General features: G+C 41.2%; 1 protein-coding gene across 1 annotated transcript; it reads left to right on the top strand.

Annotated features, from left to right (window-relative positions):
• The first annotated feature begins 5623 nt into the window (after positions 1–5623).
• LOC146363587 (zinc-alpha-2-glycoprotein-like) lies at positions 5624–19838 on the top strand. Its single transcript, XM_084920139.1, has 9 exons — positions 5624–5781; positions 7474–7719; positions 7971–8261; positions 12268–12552; positions 13527–13658; positions 15118–15138; positions 17302–17568; positions 17752–17838; positions 18504–19838. Exons 1-9 carry the CDS (start codon positions 5718–5720, stop codon positions 18518–18520), a joined length of 1410 nt encoding a protein of 469 aa, XP_084776265.1. The 5' UTR covers positions 5624–5717; the 3' UTR covers positions 18521–19838.
• The last annotated feature ends 30 nt before the right edge of the window (positions 19839–19868 follow it).

Raw genomic sequence — 19868 nt, 5'->3', positions numbered from 1 at the left:
TTAGTAGTTATTATTATTCTGGGTTTTGTTTTCATGTTCCTATGTGTTCCCCAGTCTGTGTGAAGTTTGTGTGTTGTGTCATTGCGTGTATGTGTTTCCTGTTTTATTTTGAAGGTCTGCGTCTTATGTGAGTGTTTTCAATTTGCCTCCCTAGTCTCATCACGTTTATCACTCCCAGCTGTGTCCCCCACCTGTGTGTGATCTCCCTGTGTTCTCTGAGTGTTTTTAAGTCTCGTCTTCTGTCTTAGTCGTTGCTGGTTCGTCTGCGTTGTTTCCCCTCGGTCTCCCTGCGTCTCTCCGTATGCATTTTCCCGGACCTCCCTGCATCTTCGTTTCTGGTTTGTTTTGTTAGTTTTATCCAGTTTAGGTTTTCCAGTTTCATGTTCACCCACCTTTGCTGTTTGTACCCACTCCTGTAAATAAATACTCACCTGCACCAGAGCTGCCACCTTTTGGGTCCTTTCTACAACTCCACACGTCTGCCACCCGGACGTGACACCGTCCTTCTCTGACAGTAACATATCTAACGCCATCCTATTCTGCCAAGTCATCAGATCTTTATTTTCATGAATATTTACATTGTAGATTCTCACTGAAGGCATCAAACCTATGAATGAACACATATGGAATCATGTAGTAAACAAAAAAGTGTAAAATATCTCAAAACATGTTTTATATTTTAGATTCTTCAAAGTAGCCACCCTTTGCTCTGATTACTGCTTTGCACACTATTGGCATTCTCTCATTGAGCTTCATGACTCATGCTGAGCACTTGTTGGTCCTTATGCCTTCCCTCTGCAGTCCATCTAGTGCCAAACCATCTCCACTGGGTTTAGGTCAGGTGACTGTGGAGGCCAGGCCATCAGGTGCAGCACTCCATCACTCTCCTTCTTGGTCAAATAACCCTGGCACAGCCTGGAGGTGTGTTTGGGGTCATTGTCTTGTTGAAAAATAAATGATGGGATGCATCTCACTGCAGGATGCTGTGGTAGCCATGCTGGTTCAGTGTGCCTTCACTTTGGAGTAGATCCCCAACAGCGTCACCAGCAAAGCCCCCCCACACCATTACACTTCCTCCTCTGTCCTTCACGATAGGAAGGACAGAGACATGTATTGACCATTCGTGGAACCAAATATCTCAAATTTGGACTCATGAAACCAAAGCACAGATGTCCACCGGTCTAATGTCTGTTTCTTGGCTCAAACAAATCTCTGCTTGTTGCTTTTCCTTAGTCACAGTTTCTTAGCAGCTATTTGACCATAAAGGCCTGATTCACACAGTCTCCTCTGAACATGTAGAGATGTGTCTGCTACTGGAGCTCTGTGTGACATCTATCTGGGCTCTAATCTGAGGAGCTGTTAATTTGTGATTTCTGAGGCTGGTGACTCGGATGATTGTATCCTCAGCAGCAGAGGGGACTCCTGGTCTTCCTGTCCTGGGGCGTCCTCATGTGAGACAGTTTCATCGTAGAGCTTGATGGTTTTTGCAACTGTGCTTGGGGACAAATTTAAAGTTTTAGCAGTTTTCTGTACTGACTGACCTTCAGTTCTTAAAGTAATGATGGACTATTGTTTCTCTTAGCTGATTGGTTGTTGCCATAATATGAATTTTAACAGTTGTCAAATAGGTCTGTCAGCTGTGTACCAACCGGACCTCTGCACAACACAACTGATGGTCCCAACTCCATAAAGAAGGCAAGAAATTCCACAAATGAACGCTGACAGGCTCACCTGTGAGGTGAAACCATTTCAGGTGACGACATCATGAAGCTCACTGAGAGAAGGCCGAGGGTTTGCAGCGCTGTCAACAAAGCAAAGGGCGGCTACTTCAGGAATCTAAAACATATTTAGAGTTATTTATCCATTTTTTTCTTTGCTACATAATTCCATATATATTGCTTCATATATTTGGTGTCTTCAGTTTGCATCTACAATGTAAAAAGTAGTAAAAATAAAGTCAAAGTCAACTTTATTGTCATCTCTGCTATATACAGTTCAGCATATAGAGAGATGAGACGACGAGGCTCCAGTTACACACAGTGCAAAAGAACAATAAATATAGGAACAGTAAGAATAGGAAGAATAAATACATATATACATTTTGAGACTGAGGTAAGGGGAGTAACTTTACACTTTGAGGTAAAAGAGTTAATAACAATCTAAAATTTACAATTGAGATTTAAAGTGACTTTGAAGTGGTTTAAAATGACCAACGTAGCAGCTTTACAGTTTATAATGTGAAATAAAGTGATCAACATGAGCAGGTTTGCTGAGAGTAGAATTGTCCATAGAGCAGCATCTGTATTTACAAAGGCAGCGGTGTGCGGAGTCCAATAGAGTTCGTTAGTGGTTTGTGTGGTGAGGGGGAGTGGGGGAGCTGAGTTCAGGAGTCTGATGGCTTGCAGGAAAAAGCTGTCTCGCAGGCTGGAGGATCGTGCCCCGATGCTGCGATAGCGTCTGCTGGATGGGAGGAGGAAGAAGAGTCCATGTGAGGGGTCACGCACACCCCTCAATGTTCATTCAAGAACATTGAATGAAAAGGTGGTACTTTTGACTGGTTATGCATATTTTTGTGTGTGTGTTTGTTGGATCACGTTATGAGAAGTCGTCACATTTCAGGCTAAAAGAATGTTACAGAGGAATGTACGTGTTTAGATTTAGATCACAGCCACTGATATTTAAGGACATTAAGTCGTCTTCATCGGTTCTTACACGCTTCTCCTCATCTTACTTTCTCAGCCTTTACACTCTTAACAACCAAAATATGTTTAGAAAAGTTAATAGAAAAAAGTATTGACTGAAAAGCTGAAAATGTGACATTTTGTGCAACATTATGAGATAAATAAGCGCTTTTTAAAACTGCAGTTCCGCTAATGTCCACTTGAGGCTCCACAGAGAGTCAGTCCCCATAATAATAATAATAATAATAATAATAATAATAATTTCAAACTTTACTGCAGAAATGAACATGCTATGGAAAAACTGTTGGGGTCTCTGTGGGGCGGTGAACTTCTCACATGTGCCGGTCTTTGTTTAAACTCAGAAGTCTTCTTTTGTGTGGCTGTAACTTCATTAAAAGTCATTTTTGTTCAGTGTTTATGAGCTCAGATCTGTCAACATGAACACAAAGCTAAACACAGCAGCGGTAACACCACAGCCAAAGGGTTTTAGAGCTGTGATGACAGAGCACGGCACTTGTGTCAAACATTTTATAAAAAGTTTCTTTTCCATCAGATTTACTTTGTGCAAAATAAAATCTCTGCAGAACCTGAAGGTTTTTTTTTTTATCTATGTGATAGAAAGTGTAGCGGGTATTTTTATTGTACACATAAAGAAAAAGAAATCCCTTAAAGCAAAGACAGAAAAATAACTGTACAGGCTGCCTGTTGAAATTATTGGGTAATCAGAATCCACATGTCAAGACTGGAGCGAATCAGAGGACAAGAAATTCATGTTGGTCCTTCTGATGTTATAATTAGCGTGAAATTCAAATTTATTGATCCCTTTAATGTCTCCAGGTGTCACCGCATTAGACCATCAGTGTTAAAACGACTCATTTTAAAGACACTCGGCTGCCTGAGAACAAGTCTGTACTCAAACTGTGAACTTTAAAGTTCAGCTGCTTCAGATTTCGTCTGTGTCTGTTTATGTGTATTTACAGCAGGCAGAGACAAGAACGACTGAGGGACAACTTTTTTTTTACTCTCTTTCTTAAGTTTAGTCTAAGAGAATTCATTGATTTTCCCTTAAATTGAACCTCCCTCAGTGAAATGTAAAGCCGCAAGGAACCAGTGCTGATAAATGGGAAAATAACTTAAGCATTTATTCATCATGAGCAGTAGCGGTTTTTGATACGGGCGACACGGGCGGTTGCCCGGAGCGGCATCGTGGTGGCGGGCGGCATCACGGGCATCGGCAAAAAAAAAAAAAAAAAAAAAAAAAATGCTCGTACTCGTGCTGCCCCGACGTCAGCCAGCGCATATTGGGAATGGTACAGGCACCGATCGGTTTTCTATCGCCCATTTGCTGGGAGTAAGGGCGCCCTCCGTTAGCGAGGTGCGCCTGCAGCACAGGGAGGAGAGGGCGGGGCGGCGGGGGATTCTCTGACCGGCTGGAGCAGCATCTAATAACCAACTCGCAAAGTAAACAAAATAAAAACAAACCAGCAAACACGAAAACACCAGACATCATGATACAGACTTATAATTTTCTCGGTGCGCCTGCTCGCTGCTGAAGTCAAAGTAAACTTTATTGTCATCTCCGCTACATACAGTCCAGTATATAGAGACGAGACGACGAGGCTCCAGTTACAGCAGTGCAAGAAAACAATAAATATAAGAAGAGTAAGAAAATAAATATACACTTTAGGACTCGGGGTAAAGGGATCAATGACAATTTAAATTTATAATTTACAGTTTGATGATTTAAAGTCTCACAACCCATCGAAAGGGGAGGGGGGGGGCTGCTGCTTTCAAATAGAGCACATTTCATTCATAATGTTGTAAATCCAAGCCCATTATGGATTCATGATTTGAATACTGGGTTGTGTGAAATCCCAGAAATAAACCTTAGACAAAGTGAATCTGTGAACTAAGGTGCAGGTCTGTTAGGTTATGTTGTGGTGATCCTCGGGGTGGGGGATTTGTGTTCATACTGGAGTGCAAAATTAAAACCAATGGAAGATGGACAAGAGAAGTTCAAAGCCATCAGGTGCTCAGTTTAGAAAAAAGAGAAAAGAAGAGGAGGAGAAACGAGCAAAAGATGCAGGTAAGCAGATGTGTGATTGGATGATGGCAGGTCATCCTGAAACAATCAGAGTCAGAATACTTTATTAATCCCTAAGGAAATTATGTGGGTCACAGTTGCTCCAAGAAGAAATGGTAAAAATAGCAACAGTTACAGACTAAACTCCAAACAGTACATTAGGTTACAGATTTTAACATTAATGAGTCAGTGTCAGTTGTTGATTTGTCCTGTTCTCGTTGTATGACGAATTATGATGGCTGTTTGGTAGCCGTTTGCATACTATGCATACTCTCTCTCTCTCTTCATGTGTGTGTGTGTTTCTCTGGTGAAATTCAGTATGGTTCCGACAACAGTTTTTTATGTGAATGTACAATCCTTAATCCTTAATAAGTTTTGTGTGTGTGTGTGTGTGTGTGTGTGTGTGGGGGGGGGGGGGGGGGGGGGGGGCAGAGGGAGTGTTCGCCCGGGGCGGCAAACAGTTATTTATTTTTCAGTATTCTTTGACCATTTGTGTTCTTCCAGCTGTTTCCAGCTGTAGTATATTTAAATATATGTTCTCATAGAAATTATCTTTCCTTTTTGTTGAATATCTGAATCTTGTCACTCCTTAGTTGTTGTTTTTTTAATAACTTGATTTCTGTCCATATACTGCAACTTACTGCTGCAGTATTTGTTAACATGCGTTTAAGTACCTGCTGAGATCTTTTCCTGTGTGTGTGAAATGTTGCTCACATAGCTGATGACATGATTGATAATAATTTTTTTCTTAATATGGTCCTAATACTCACTGGTAGACACAAAACACGCGAAAAAATACACGTGCATTGAACGCGACATTTATATAGTGTCTAAATTCAGAGCAGGCCGTGAACGCGCCGCAGGCAGGAAATAGGTATCTCAGAAGATGAAGAAAAAACACGGTCGAAAAATCAAATAAAAGAGAGTTTAGAAATGAGAAGAAGGTCTTCTGTATGTGTCAGATGTTCTTCGTCACAGTTCTCGTCCTTCTGGGGGCAGGACTGGCTGCCAACAGCGGTGAGTTTACTTTTTCAGGATATTTTAATGAAAGTGAAAGTAAAGAAGGACCGTTACTTCACGGAACATATAATGCGTTTTTATTTACTTCATGTCAGTGATGTAACATGAGCGCACGGGTACAGCAGACACGCAGAGGTCGGTTTACTCATGATTATGAACTTTTAGAAATCAGAAGTTGTGTGTGTGTGTGTGTGTGTGTGTGTGTGTGTGTGTGTGTGTGTGTGTGTGTGTAATTCGTTAGTAGGGACCTGCCCAAACCTCCCCCTGTGTTGTTTATAAAACTGCTCATTAGTTAGTAGAATTATGGTAGATTCTATTTTATTAATCTTCAGCATCTTATGAAAAAAATACATCGTACAACGTGTTTTCATTCAGGCTTTTAGTCACTAACAAATACACAATTCAGCATACTGCCAATACTGTGTATAACGTGTAACTGTATAACTTTAATGCCAATAAAGACCATTCAATTTAAATCATCAGAGGCCTGTCCATGTGCATAACCAAGCCAAGGGGGGCACAAGCCAGTGTACTCCTAGTACTCCTTGGGTTGCCTCAGGAAGCGGCCTAATCTAGCATAAAGTCTTGGCTTGAGCAACAGATGTTGTCACTCAGACAGTATCACCAGCTCCAGTGAGTAGGAGGAGAAGTCAAAACCAGAAGCCAAGACTTTGTTGAGTGCTTTTTGCAAAGATTTTTCCACTAACTCAAGTTTCCAGCCTCTTCCAGCATCTCTGTGTATGTCTCTGAGCTTCTGTGGGACGTCGTTAAAGTGGCAGGGAAACCCAACACCATCATACTCTCCTCCCTTCAACCCAGCTGCGATGGCTGCGGCACAACACACCACGTTACCAAAATTGAGACGTGCACGGCCGACAAAATTGGCTCACGACACAGCGACGCGGCAGGCATCATGGCACTGTCAGACCCCACCCACATCTGCTATCCTACTTCACACCACCTGAGACTGCCCCATGCATCCTTCCTCCCCCTGTCTCACCCCTCCACCACCACCCTCCAATCCAAATATCACTCCCACATTTAGTGTGTCACCACTTCACTTCCTTGTCTCTCGCCCCCTCACCTGACAAACCCCTCCCTTCTTGAGTGCTGATCACGTGAGGAAGGAGCTAAAGAAGATTAAGTCCAGAAAAGCAACAGGCCTGGATGGTATCAGGTCATTTACCTCCCACCTCTGGTGAGCACACTGCTGGACCCCTGCAGTTCGCTCACCGTCCTGGTACTGGGGTGAATGATGCAGTCATCTAACTCCTACACAGATCACTGTCACACCTGAAGAGTACTGGAAGCACTGTGAGAGTTAGCGCCGTCTGCTGGGCAGACTGAGCTCTTTGCAGAAAACCTTTTATGACACTGGTGTAGATATGAGGAGAAATGGAGTTGAGGTAATAGGGAGCAGGTGGAGGAGAGCCTGGAGAGGTGAAGGTATGCTCTGGACAGAAGAGGAATGAAAGTCAGTAGATGCAAGACAGAATAGATGTGTGTGAACGAGAGGGAGACAGGTGGAAAGGTGAACATGTGAGGAGCAGAGGTAGTGAAGGCAGATTTATTAAACAAGCAACAGACAGTGAATAAGAGAGGAGAAGAGAGCGCAGTCAGCTGGAGCTTCTCAGCTGTGCAGAGTAAATAAATATCTTTCTATGTTTTTCTTCCCTTTGTGACTTTCAGAGATTCACTCCCTCACTTGCATCTACACGGCGCTCTCCAAACCCGACGGCACTCCGGGCATCCACAAGTTCACAGCCATGGGTTTGCTGGACGGCAGGATGACCGAGTACTACGACAGTGAGAGTGAGAGGAAAGTTCCCAAACAGGAGTGGATGAGAGAGTGTTTATCTGCTGATTACTGCGGAAAAGGCACAGAGGAACAGTGGTTAGAAAGCCTAATGAATCAAATGAGACAGAATGACTTGGGTAAGCTCCACGAAATGTCAATACCATTAACAAGAGCACCAAGTTGATCTCCAACTGAAGCGTTTCTCTATAAAAATGTCTTTTACGTTTTTCAAGTCAGGACAAAGTTATTCCTGCTCATTTGTTTAAATCAGAAGGGTTTTAATTACTTTATTCGTGTTCAGGTTGTACCCACTTTATTACATTGTTTCCTCGTAGTGATTATTTTTTAATCTGTAACCTGGCCTTTATTTATTTCGCCCGTCTTTCAGTTGTCCACGTTCTTCAGGGGATGCGTGGCTGTGAGGGCAAAATGCAGCCTGATGGCACGCTCAAGTTTCATCGCGCTATGCACACGTACGCCTATGATGGAAACGACCTCCTTTCCTTCGATTCTAAACACAAATCCTGGATCGCCGCGATTCCAGAGGCCCAACTCACCATGAGAGAGTGGGACAGTGATCAGGCCATGAAAGAGCGCATCAAGGGATACCTGGAGAATGTGTGCATCGAATGGCTGAAGATGTTCTTGGTTAGGGGGAAAAAGCAACTACAAGAAGCCCGTATGTATTTAATAATCTTTCTGTTGTTATAATCTTCATTAGTAGATTTAGTAATAAATGCATGACCACACTGTTTGTTTGTCTTTTAAGTTAGTTGTGACCCAGAAGTTTGGTCTTATACCTTTATGTCTTTAAGTATCACCTGGTGTGTAGGAGTTCTGTTTGAAAGGCAGGTATCATTTCAGTTACAACTAAAATGAATTTTGAACAAACTGTAGGGAAAAACAGGTGATCAGCGTCAGACAGTAATCAGTTCTGAGGCCAGTCAAAATCCCAGTTTGAGCTTCATGGTAACTGTGGTTCTGCTGTGAAAGTCTTACATTTCAGCCAAAACAGTAGCTCTCTTAAATCTTTTCTCACTGAATGAGAGTTTCAAAAAACAATTTCTTTTTTTTCTTTTTTTTTTTGAGGGGGGGTTACTTGTACTCCATTGTATTTTCTCAGAATCTAAATCTGCCCAGCTGTTACATCACACTAAAGCAGGGTTCGCTAACCAGTTGTTCAACCTGTCAATCTCTGTGTCAATGAAAGTAGGTCGCAAAGCATTTTAGGCTATTAATATATTACCTTAACCTATCAGAAGTTCAGTCACTTCTCTAAATGTCTCATGATGTTTGATTGGGTCACGTGCAAAGCTGCAGAGTCATTTGGCTGAAACTGCAGACCGTGTAGCAGGGTAAGATGGCAGATGGCGTCCGTAAGAAGCCGAAAACCTACCCCTTTCATTCAGAATGGGAGCGTGAGTTTTTATTCACTTTGGTCGATGACAGAACAGTCTGCCTGCTTTGTGCCCAAGCAACCTGTAGATGAAGAAAAGCCCAAACTGAAGTCGAGGGCAAAGGAGAGCAACGTCTGGGAACTTGTGAGCAGAGAAAAATGTCCTCTCCTGTTGTGCAGTGAAAGACACGACTGACAGACACCTTCCTGACTGTTTGAGACTGGGTGTGTCCAACTATGAGCCCGACTACAGAGCACTAACTGACGCTGTGCAGTCACGGTCATCACATGAGCTTTTGGTAGATTTTATACAGTGTTAGCTGAAATACTGTGCATTATATCTGGTTACAGGTGTTATGGAAGTTTTCATTTAATGAAGCCTGCAGACGACGGTGAGTGGGAGCTGACATCCTTTAGTAAAAACCCAAGCTTGGTGAGAGAGAGAGCGGCTATCAGGACACTGACCAGCAGAGTCTCTCCCTCCAACACAGCCCAGGGTTTAAATACCTTCTACAAATCAAAAGGCAGTACACAGCTGGTTTACACCTTTGGTTTTCCCCAAAGAAAGAGTTCACACTCCCTCACACCTCTTACAGTGGTTGATCCCCTTGAGAAGCTATCACACTGACTTTGGCTATGTCCACAATAATGCGTTTTTCTTTGAAAACGCATTATTTTCTCTCTGTTTTGGCCTCCCGTCCACACTGAGACTGCGTTTTTCGCTGATTGAAAACGCTTTAGAAAAAGCATACATTTTAAAACGGTGCATTCGCGTCGCAGTGTGGACAGCAAAAACGGAGACTTTTTGAAAACTATGACACATTTTAGTCATGTGATGCAGTCATGTGACCAATTAAACCAAGATGGCGGAGGGCATTATACAGCAATTATACAGCGATTAGAGGATCATCAGGGGGTCCTTTTGTCCCTCTGTGGGGGGAAACTCCCACTAGGTTTATATCTGGGACTCTCCACCATTTGACCTTAGAACTGAAGAAGCTTCTCGGATGAGAGGTGAAACGTCTTCAAGTAACTTAAAGAAGTCCAGACGCTTTTCTTTGCAAGCTCCTTTGACTACGATGACCTGGATGACTGAGAACCTTCACAGACATTATACAGCAGTTGTTTTGTTTGACAGCACTATTAAAGATTAATATCAGCCTGTAGATGCTCCAGAGAGCTTTTCTTCAAATTCTTTAATTCTCACTCGCTTTTGCAACTTTGTACTTTTGTGTTACTCACGGCAACAACTCCACCTCATTGTTAGTCATTTTAAAAGACTCGGTGCTTTTCCTCGACATTCTGCCGCGATGTTTCAACAAGCCAGAAAGTAAATAAACAGCAGACAGAAATGAGGCGGGACGAATCGTCTTGCATTTCACGCATGCGCAGGACTGGAACGTAAGCGTTTTTTGGCCGTTTCAATGTGGACGCACAGCTCTGTGAAAACGACTGAAAACGATAGTGTGGACGCGGAGTGTTTTTAGACGAAAACGCTGTTTTCAAATTTATCTGGGCTAGCGTGGATGTAGCCTTTGTGACAGTTTAGCATAGTTTGGGTTTGAAATGCTGGTGCTTCTTTTTTAACTTTGTTATTTGTCCTGTTATTCAGTGTGAAATCTAAACATCTCCCTTTTCCCCTAGAACTCAGTGTAATGCAGCGCAGCTTTTCTTTTATATATTTTTGATATATTCTACCTTCTCTGCAGATTTGAGACTGTTGTGTCATTTTTCAGTTCAGCATATATTATTCTAAATTAAACTTGTTAAAACTGACCATTTGTTCAGAGGAGAATCAATATTTTTCAGCATTTGTAGAATTTTATGCCTTAGAATTTGAAATGGTAGATCCTGACCTTCATCTTAATGTGTAAAGTTGACGACCGCTGCAGTAAAGACTAATATCTTTTATGCTTGTGGTCACATTGACCCCAGGAATCAAAATCTTCCAAACATGTCAGCCAAATAATTTAAATAAATTATATTTTTTTAGATTACAGGTGACAAAATCGCTCAAATGGAAGAAAATATTAGATGAACCTAAGCTGTTTGAGTGAGTAGGTGTCATGGTCCGTTCGACCCAGCGTTTTGTTTCATTTTCACCTTGTGTTGTTAATTCTGATTTTGTATTAGTTCTTAGGTGTCTAGTGTTTTATCATCCCTACCTGTGTCTTTCCTCTGTTCTGTTCATGTCCCCGAGTTTGTGTTGTAAAACAGTCTGTTTCCTGTTTTACTTTGAAAGTTCGTGTCTCGTTGTGTCTACTTAGGTTCAGCTGTGTTCCCCTCCTGTGTGTCGTTCCGTCGTTACCTTGTGTGTATTTATAGTGTGTGCCTGCCTGTGTTCCTCGTTGGTTCGTCTGTGTTAATCTGTGTTATCCTGCATCTTTTGGGCGTCTCTACGTCTCTCTGCGCCACACTCTGATCGCCATTCCCAGCTCTTCATCCCCTGTGTACCTCCTCTTGTTTTCCCTGCGTGTGACTTTGTGAGTTATGGTTTCGTGTTTTGTTATTATTAGTTTTTCCCAGTTTAGGGTTATGCTTAGTTCTGCCCTCGCCTTTTCTTATTGAGCACTACAAATAAACCTCCACAGCTGTCTGCAACTTGGGTCCTCATTCACTCCACCACATGACTGCTGCCCCAGCCGTAACAGTAGGAGTGTTTTTAAAAACTTCAGTTGACATTAACCATTTATTTCATTACTTTGAGTGTTTACAGTGCAGGTGAGCTGTTTCTGTGTGGAGACCCCAAAGCAGCTGTGGAACTTTTCCAAGTGAAATCACTGAAATCACATTTATATCCTCAGGCTGCACAGAGAGAAAGATTTGGCTGCAGCCTAAGCAAACATGCTGGCAGTGCTAACAGAAAAACAGCAGTTTGTAGTGCAGCGGTGATGTTCAGGATGTGAATGCTGATTTGCTGAAATGTGGAGGAGCAGGAAAGCAGCTGAAGTTCATCCTGCTTTTTTTTTTTTTTTTTTTTGATGGAGAAAGATTAAAAATGCATGCATAATGAGTTTTCATTGTTTTTAACATGTAGTTTTATTTCACCTTTTCACTTTTGCATATTATGTATTCTCTGTGGCGAGAGCTAAGCCAAGGCAGAAACAATAACTAAAAAAGATCTAAAATCTGTGAAAGTGAACAGGTTTCTAATTTTAGTATCGGCAGCATGCCTGTTTGAAATTGCAGTAGCTGCTATAATGAGTGATTACATTTATTATTAAGTTATTGATTACAGAAGTACAGTTATCTTTTAGTTACCTCGTGCACATTGTTTTTCTCTCTCCAGCTCCGCCTGTCGTGTACGTGTTTGCAAAGAAGGCCAGAGTGGAGACAAACCTCATCCTGACCTGCCTCGCCACAGGCTTCTACACAAAAGACATCATTGTGAGGATCAAAAGGAACAGACGTGTTCTCGCTAAAGAGGACGGCCTGATGAGCTCAGGAGGTCTTCCCAATGGAGACGATACCTTCCAGAGGAGAGACCACGTGGAGATACTAAAGTCTGACTTGTCAACGTTCATCTGTGACGTCACTCACGAAGCAACAAACATAAGTGATACGAAACTTTGGAGTAAGAAACTTTGTTGTTTTTCATTTGTCAGTTTTCTTTCTTTAGATTAAATAGTGAGGTTTTCTGTTGGTCAACTAGATCCTGCGTTACAGACATTTTAGTCATATATGAGTGTTACACCCCAACAACAGTAGTGGCAACCCCTCATCCCTCTCACGGCTCGACTCAGTGCAAACTTTGCGAAGCATGTTTTTCAGAGTTTGGTGGAACCTTTCTAATGCACCCTGACTCTCCGGGTGATACGCGCTGGAAGTGTGATGGTTGACACCGAGCTCTGTCAATTTTAGACATAAAATTTGTGCCCTGATCTGTTTGGATGCGTTTAGGGAGGAGAGAGCTGCTGATGTGATGGAGAGAAGGACGGTGCATGCAGGAGAGCAGGTGGAAGGGAAGCAAGACCAGGAGCACTGGAGCTCGGCGGTGGACTCTTTAACCAGCCTGTTTAAGAGAATTGTGGAAAGTGAGAGAGGCCTGTGTACTGGTGCTGATGTTCAGGTGATTTGTGGCAGAAGGTAATCAGCAAAAGTGAAAGATGGTGGTGAGACCTGCTGTGGTGGTTTGGAAAAGGTGGAGGCTGAGCTGAAGATGTTCAGATGTTCACTGAGAGTGAGAAGGATGGAGACGAGTCCATCAGAAGGACAGCTATGAGTCAGAGAGGCTGAGGTGGTCTGAGCATGTGCAGAGGAGGGAGGGTGGATATGATGGAGCTGCCAGGCAGGAGGAGGACCTCAGATGAGGTTCATGGATGTGGTGAAGGAGGACATGCAGAGGGCTGGAGGTGTCGATGCCTTCTCTGTGCCTGCCACTTTGTAGTTTCAGCCTCGTGCATATCGCTACATTCCTATATTTTATTGGTTTCCTTTCCTGCTTAATATTCAACACATTGCTCTTCATGTTTCTCGCCTGCAATAATGACTTATTTCATGTTGTTGTGTCTTTAAATTGTTCCAATGTGAATGTTTGCTGTGTTTCAGAGAGAACTCAGCCGAGTGACACTGTTAGGAGCAGAGCTCTGAGACCCACAGTTACAGTCCTACCGGTACTGGTGGCTGCGATTTTTGCAGTTCCAGCTGTTCTGTTGCTCTTATCTAAAGTTGTCAATCCTGGTACGTACAATATGTTGGTTGTTCTCAACACAGGTGGACTGAATTATTTTTTAAATCCTGCAATAATTAATACATAGAAGTTTTTGTTAAAAATGTCCTCTTCCTCTAAGATAAAAAAACAATTTCTAGAGGAAGTATCTTGCAAATACAAATTATAAATACATAACAATGAGCTATGCCACAGGTTGCAGTCTGGGGAACGCCTTACTGAAAACTGGCAATGGTTCCAAGCCTGACAAATCCCCCCTGATACCTCTGAGAACAGCTGACAAACAGGGACAAGGTGGAGGGCAGGTGGGGCCCAGAAGCAAAGGGGGTGTGGGGCAGATTGTAGCTCAACCTGTTGTTAAACAAAGATGTGATTTTAGTGGAATATCTGTTAGAATCTCCCACAGACAATGAGCAGATCTTCTTGTTTGGCTTGAGTAACAGTACAAAATCCTCACATTAAGTTATGTTGTGTATTGGGGGCACTGAGGCTCAGCATAAGAGAAAGACGTAATATTTTGTGTGTATCATGCAAAGTTAGAGTCCAAGAATAACAAATTTGGATCACTTGATGATGATTGATTTGTAACTGATTAATAAATAATATTTATATTCAGAGGTACATATATGTAGGTATCATATTTGAGGGAATTTAGACTGTTTCCTTCAGTTATTATTTTATTAGGACTCCATGAGGGGGTCAAAGGTCACAGTCATGTGACATGATGTCAGACTTTCCTGTCTGCAGCTTCTGAGCCAATAACTTTGACCCCTCTGGGACATAAATGTCGTTTTTCTGTGCAGAACAGAAATGATTGATGTTTGCTGACAGTGTGCAGCTCGTTTCCTCCACCGTCTCCACGCAGACACATCTGCATGTAGAACTGAAACTTTTCAACAACAGTTAGTCTGGATCACAGTAAACTGTAGGATTACACTTCAGCATGTGATTCATTCACACTGCATGTTAATGAACATGCTGCTGACTGAGGTCTGATGACGATATCAGAGTTGGTGTGAAGCTCACTCAGGCTGTAAAGTTTTATGCCCAAACAATAACACGTCATTATTATCACTATCTTCTTCCAGAACCGACGTGACAGTCTTGTTGTCTCCCTTCAAGGCCCCTTCTCCGCTCACGTCTGACCTTGTATCTCCTCCTTCTCCAAAACACCTCCCTGCCTAGTCATGATTATTTAGTATTATCCTGATACTGATTCTATTCATCTAGTTCGGGACAGTCTGTTCAGAGTCTGTTTGGCCCAAAAAATATCATCCTGACAGTAGTCTGCTGTGATGTGTAAGCGGGCTGCAAAAAAAGGCCCTACTTTTGACTTTCAGTGTCAAAAGTAGTCACTGCTCTTTAACATTTGTGTTAAAATGTCTTTTTTAAATATGAATACAGGTAAAAGAATCAAACATGAAGCACTGCCTGAATAAAAATGTTGTTTTGTCTTTTGTGTGTTAACAGATAGACCTCAGGTCAGGTCAGGTAAGTACTTTATGTCTCTGCTCTGGATTTAGTTAAATGTTGATTTTTCTGATATTTGAAGTGTTTATGTGGTAATTATTATTCGAGATGGCACAATATCACTTTTTATGCCCGATACCGATATCATAAATTTAGATATCTGCCGATACTGATATGAAGCTAATATAGTCTATTTTATAATCAATAAAACAGTTTTTATGTCTTCCTGCATTTTGTACTAAGTTCATACTAAAATTTAATAATAAAAAACAAAACACTGAAACTATTCTATTATGCTTGTATGCAAAAAATACACTGCAGCCAAACTAGTTCACAGTTCAACAATACTGATCTTTATATTTAAACTTTATCAGAACTTTTAACGTTACTTGAACTCTAACTATTTCAGGTAATATTCAAAAAGTATTTTAAAATGCAATTTTATGCAGATTTCAAAAACTCTTTGGTTCTGAAAAAAAGAAGCGCGACATCAGCACAAAATAATGTTTATATTTAACAACTTTTAAAAAATGGACCCTTTTATGCTTAAAGCTGAACATAAACAGATATCCAGAGTGGAAAGCGGTGCAAATAAATGCAAACACGCCGTGATACATGGACGTCAGTGTAAGCTGTTTCTATCACATATAACTTGAGATATTTAACGCGGTGGGAACTAATTTTGTCTGGGATGCTGACCTTGGCACAACACCTGGTTTGGCAGCACATAGTGAGGCTCCAGATGTTTTCAGTGTGAACTCCAGACCGCCGACAGGTCTCACACGCAACATCACGTCATACGTTATGCTCCGACGTGCTCCGGTCACTGCCTGGGTTACGCCATGTCGCAAGATTTGTGAGGTGCTTTTGTGATATTTAATGGATCGGATTACATGTTTTATTTCTTCCCAATATGCGATCCAGTAATTTAGGTCAGGATCTGACTGATACGTAATACCAGATCGGCCCATCCCGAGTAAAAGTATTTATACAGCAGCAGTGGTGAAAACCTGAAAGCTGATTTTAACCTGCAGTTCATAAATAAAAGAATAAACAGAAGTGACAGAAAGACATCAGCTTTAAATGTTTCCTCACATGTGGAGCTCTGTAAGCTGTTACTTTTTAATTTTGCACTCTAGGTTTATCAACAATTACTTATTTAAGCTTTCAATTTCAAAGAAATACTCAAATTTTATTTAATTAATGAAATTTGAACTTTACTCTATAAGGATGTAAAATTAAAAGCAGTTTCAGCAGATGTGTCTGCAGGTTTATGAATTTATAGATCATATCCTGAAGTCGTTGCCATGTGAGAGTCAGTGTATACCTAATTTTTCATCTGCAGCCCCCTCACAGAAGTTTAAAAGGTTAGAATTCTGTGAATATGTTCATTAAGCCTTCCAGTTATAATGAAATAACCTTTGCACCACTGAGGAGCTGAAGCTTCTGACACACGCTGAAACATTTCTGTTAGCAGCAGTCTGTTCCTCACTGTGATCCTGACCTCTGCCGAGTCACAAAGGAAACGGATAAAATGATGAAGTGAAGCGTGAGAACTCAAAGAGACAGTCTGGGGAACAGAAAAGCCCCAAAACACTAAAACATGACTCGGTTCATTGGTCAGAACAGAATCATGGTGATAATCGATCATCTTAATCACACTGTTTGGACTAACGTGCTGAGCGTTTGATGAGCAACACAAACATGTGAAATTTAATCTACAACTCTTAAAAACAATAAGATGTGTTCAGCTCAGACCTGCCTAACAGGATGTAACACGCTCACACAGGAAGCTGCTTGCTAGCTAACAAACAGACGGACATGCTACTAACAGCAGGCCTGGAGTCGGTGCCTGTGGTCACACGTGGGTGATGCGGTCAGATTAGGTGCTGCTGCAGAAACAGGAGAAACGTGCAATAAGCAAAAAACTGATGGAGCACAAAGTGTAGCTGGTACGTGACAGGTGTGCCACAGCTGTATCGTTTCGGCTCATCTTCAAGGAGCAGTCACATTGTGAGTGTTGGAAAGTATTTTTGATTCAGATGCTCAAGACATTCATCTGGATTCATTTCCTGCTCATTCCAGCAGAGTTCCTGTTTTCAGTAGTTAGTTGGGGGTATCAGAGGTACAGTTCTCATGTGTCGATCCACCCTGAGTACATCATTTTACATTTTCTCCTTCCAGCTCAAGTTGAGGTGTATGCACAGAATTCGAAGGATGGTGAAAAACTCCTCTTGACATGCATCGCCAGAGGCCAGGGAGTCACCGACGTGGAGATCAAGCGTAACGGGGAGACTGTAACTGAAGAGAAGGGTCTGATGAGCTCAGGCACTGAGACAAATAAAGACGGCACCTTGGAGATAAGAGCCCATGTGGAGATTTCAAAGGATGACAAGTCTAAGTACAGCTATGAAGTCATTTATGAGAACCAGAACATTAAGCATGACTTCGGTAAGAAATTTTACACTGTTTTTGTCATTTGTCAAAGTTTTCTGTGTTTTCAGACCTGTTGTTGCTTAGAGCTGTGCCAGTTAATGTATTGAGGGCTTGAGTTTCACTGTGAAATTTTGGTGTTTTGCATAATTTATCTATTATTTATAAAGCTGGAAATTCATCTAATATTGTTCTACTCAGACTGTGCATTGCCCTGGAGAGGACCATCAGAAGTCCAGCGGAGGTGGACAGAGATCCATAATCTGGAGTACTACACCACCGACCCAGGTCTGTAACGCTCCTGTTATAGCAACACTGAAGTATCAACAAAACTGGAGCAGGTCGGATATGCAGAGAATGAAACTAAGTCGGCAGGAAGTGAAAATGAAACAAGCAATCTCATTTTGGAAGCATTAAAGTTTAATGTGGTCGAAACATTGAGATATTTACATTTACAGTTGTGTCCAAAATGATCCGGATGAATGTCTTACCAAACTTACTTCATCTTGTAACACTCCTCTGTATGTAGCTGGTGCCAATGTGTTAGAGGTTAAACGTGTTTCACACGCACATGTAATACAAATAAATAAACAATTTGTTGTTTTTCTTATGGGGAAAATGCCAAATGTTACATGCTGGACCAGTATTGCAGCGCACATCGAAGGACAAACACAGAGCACATGAAATGTGTTTTATACAGCGTCACTCTAAACAGTTATTTTTTTTTTTTTTTAAAGCTTCATTATTTAGACACAGACTTTATTAAAGCCACACTGGGGAAATTCACGTTACTGCAGCACAGGGGTCAGCAAGAACAGGGAATAAGAGATATGTTAGAAAATTAAGAAAAACTGTACAACATATATTTTAGCAAAATATTTGTTTTATTGGAGACATTTTTAGTTTTGCTGAACATAAGAAATATGAAATAAAACAGTTGTTTGTCCCTGCAGACTATACTGACACCTGAGTCGCTGACAGCTGTATGCTGGAGACGCTGAGTCCTGTGAAGCCCTGAAGTCTCCATCAGATCTACACACACCAGATTTACCAAAACATACTTAATGCAGAGCATTAAGTATGTTTTGTTTCTGCTTTTTTAAAAGTGGAATATTTTCCTTTTAATACATTTTACAGATCAAGAAACTGATGAGTCAGCATTAAAATGAGGTTCTTTGAAATGAGTTTTTAAAACGTTCCTCTTTAAGCTGAACCTCAGTCACAGTGAACGTCACATGAGGTCAGGGGTGAATTCAGGATTTTATGTATTTTAATAAAACTATCTCAGTTTGTTAATAAGTCTTTTTTTCATTATTATTGTATTTCCTGGTATAATTTCAAGTGAGCCCTGCAAACTGACCACATGAGCAGCGTGTGTCCAGAAAAGGATGGATGGAGAATTTCATGCAGTCCCTGTTGGAGCGATTTGTTCTTTATTTTTATTATTTTGAAATTTGTTAAAGTTTGTTGTTGGTTTACTTATCGTTTGTTATTTACACGTTTTATTTGTAGGTTAATACTTGCATCATTTTTTTGTTTTGTTGTTTATCTTATTAAGTCAGTCAGGAAGAACTGTGGGGCCATTTTTTTCTATAAATTAAGAGACTGGTATAGGACCAGCATGCACTGGGGAGGGCCTATGGGGTTTTTTTTTTTTTTTTTACCAAAACAGGAGAAGCATCAGAAATGGATCTTTGTTATTGTTTGCCAAACTGGATAAACCATAAAACGCAACTTTCAGGTTTTGGACATTTGACTTCTTTTGCCTGCATACAAAATACTACCACAGTGCAGCAGTGGCTTGTAGATTTTAAATTGTTGGATGTTTGGTTGAACAAACAAAGGAATCACCACTGCAGTCCCATTGGAGGGAAGTTTTCAGGAAAGCAAAGAGAAAATAGATTTTAGTGAGCATCTGTACTGAGTGTTTAAGTAGAAAAATGAAAGACAGTATGAAGCATGAAAAATGACATGAGTCCATCTTTTGAATTAAAGGATCATTTATGTGGCTGATAAAGTGGCATCACTTTAGCTGCACAGTTCTGTACTTTGAGGTACTCGATGTGATTTATTTTAATTGAAAACTTCAGGTTCCAAGTAGATTTCTTAATTTAACCATTATTACTGGTTGTTTGAGAACAGAGGGGGGAGAGAAACTGGATTTCTATTCACTAAAATAATTAATTATCTTCACTGATAAAGCAAACAGCCGCAGATCGATCCTTCTGAGAGTCAGCACACAGTTAAACAGCTGCCGACAGGACAGAGCTTTGAAAACATCTGTACTATTATTATCATCATCATCATCAGTTTACGCA

The sequence above is a fragment of the Perissodus microlepis genome, chromosome 22 (genome assembly GCF_051167445.1).
Source record: "Perissodus microlepis isolate ML-2025 ecotype Zambia chromosome 22, ASM5116744v1, whole genome shotgun sequence".
NCBI lineage: Eukaryota > Metazoa > Chordata > Actinopteri > Cichliformes > Cichlidae > Perissodus > Perissodus microlepis.
Note: the sequence above shows the minus strand (reverse complement) of the source record. Positions and strands in the feature narration are given on the sequence as shown.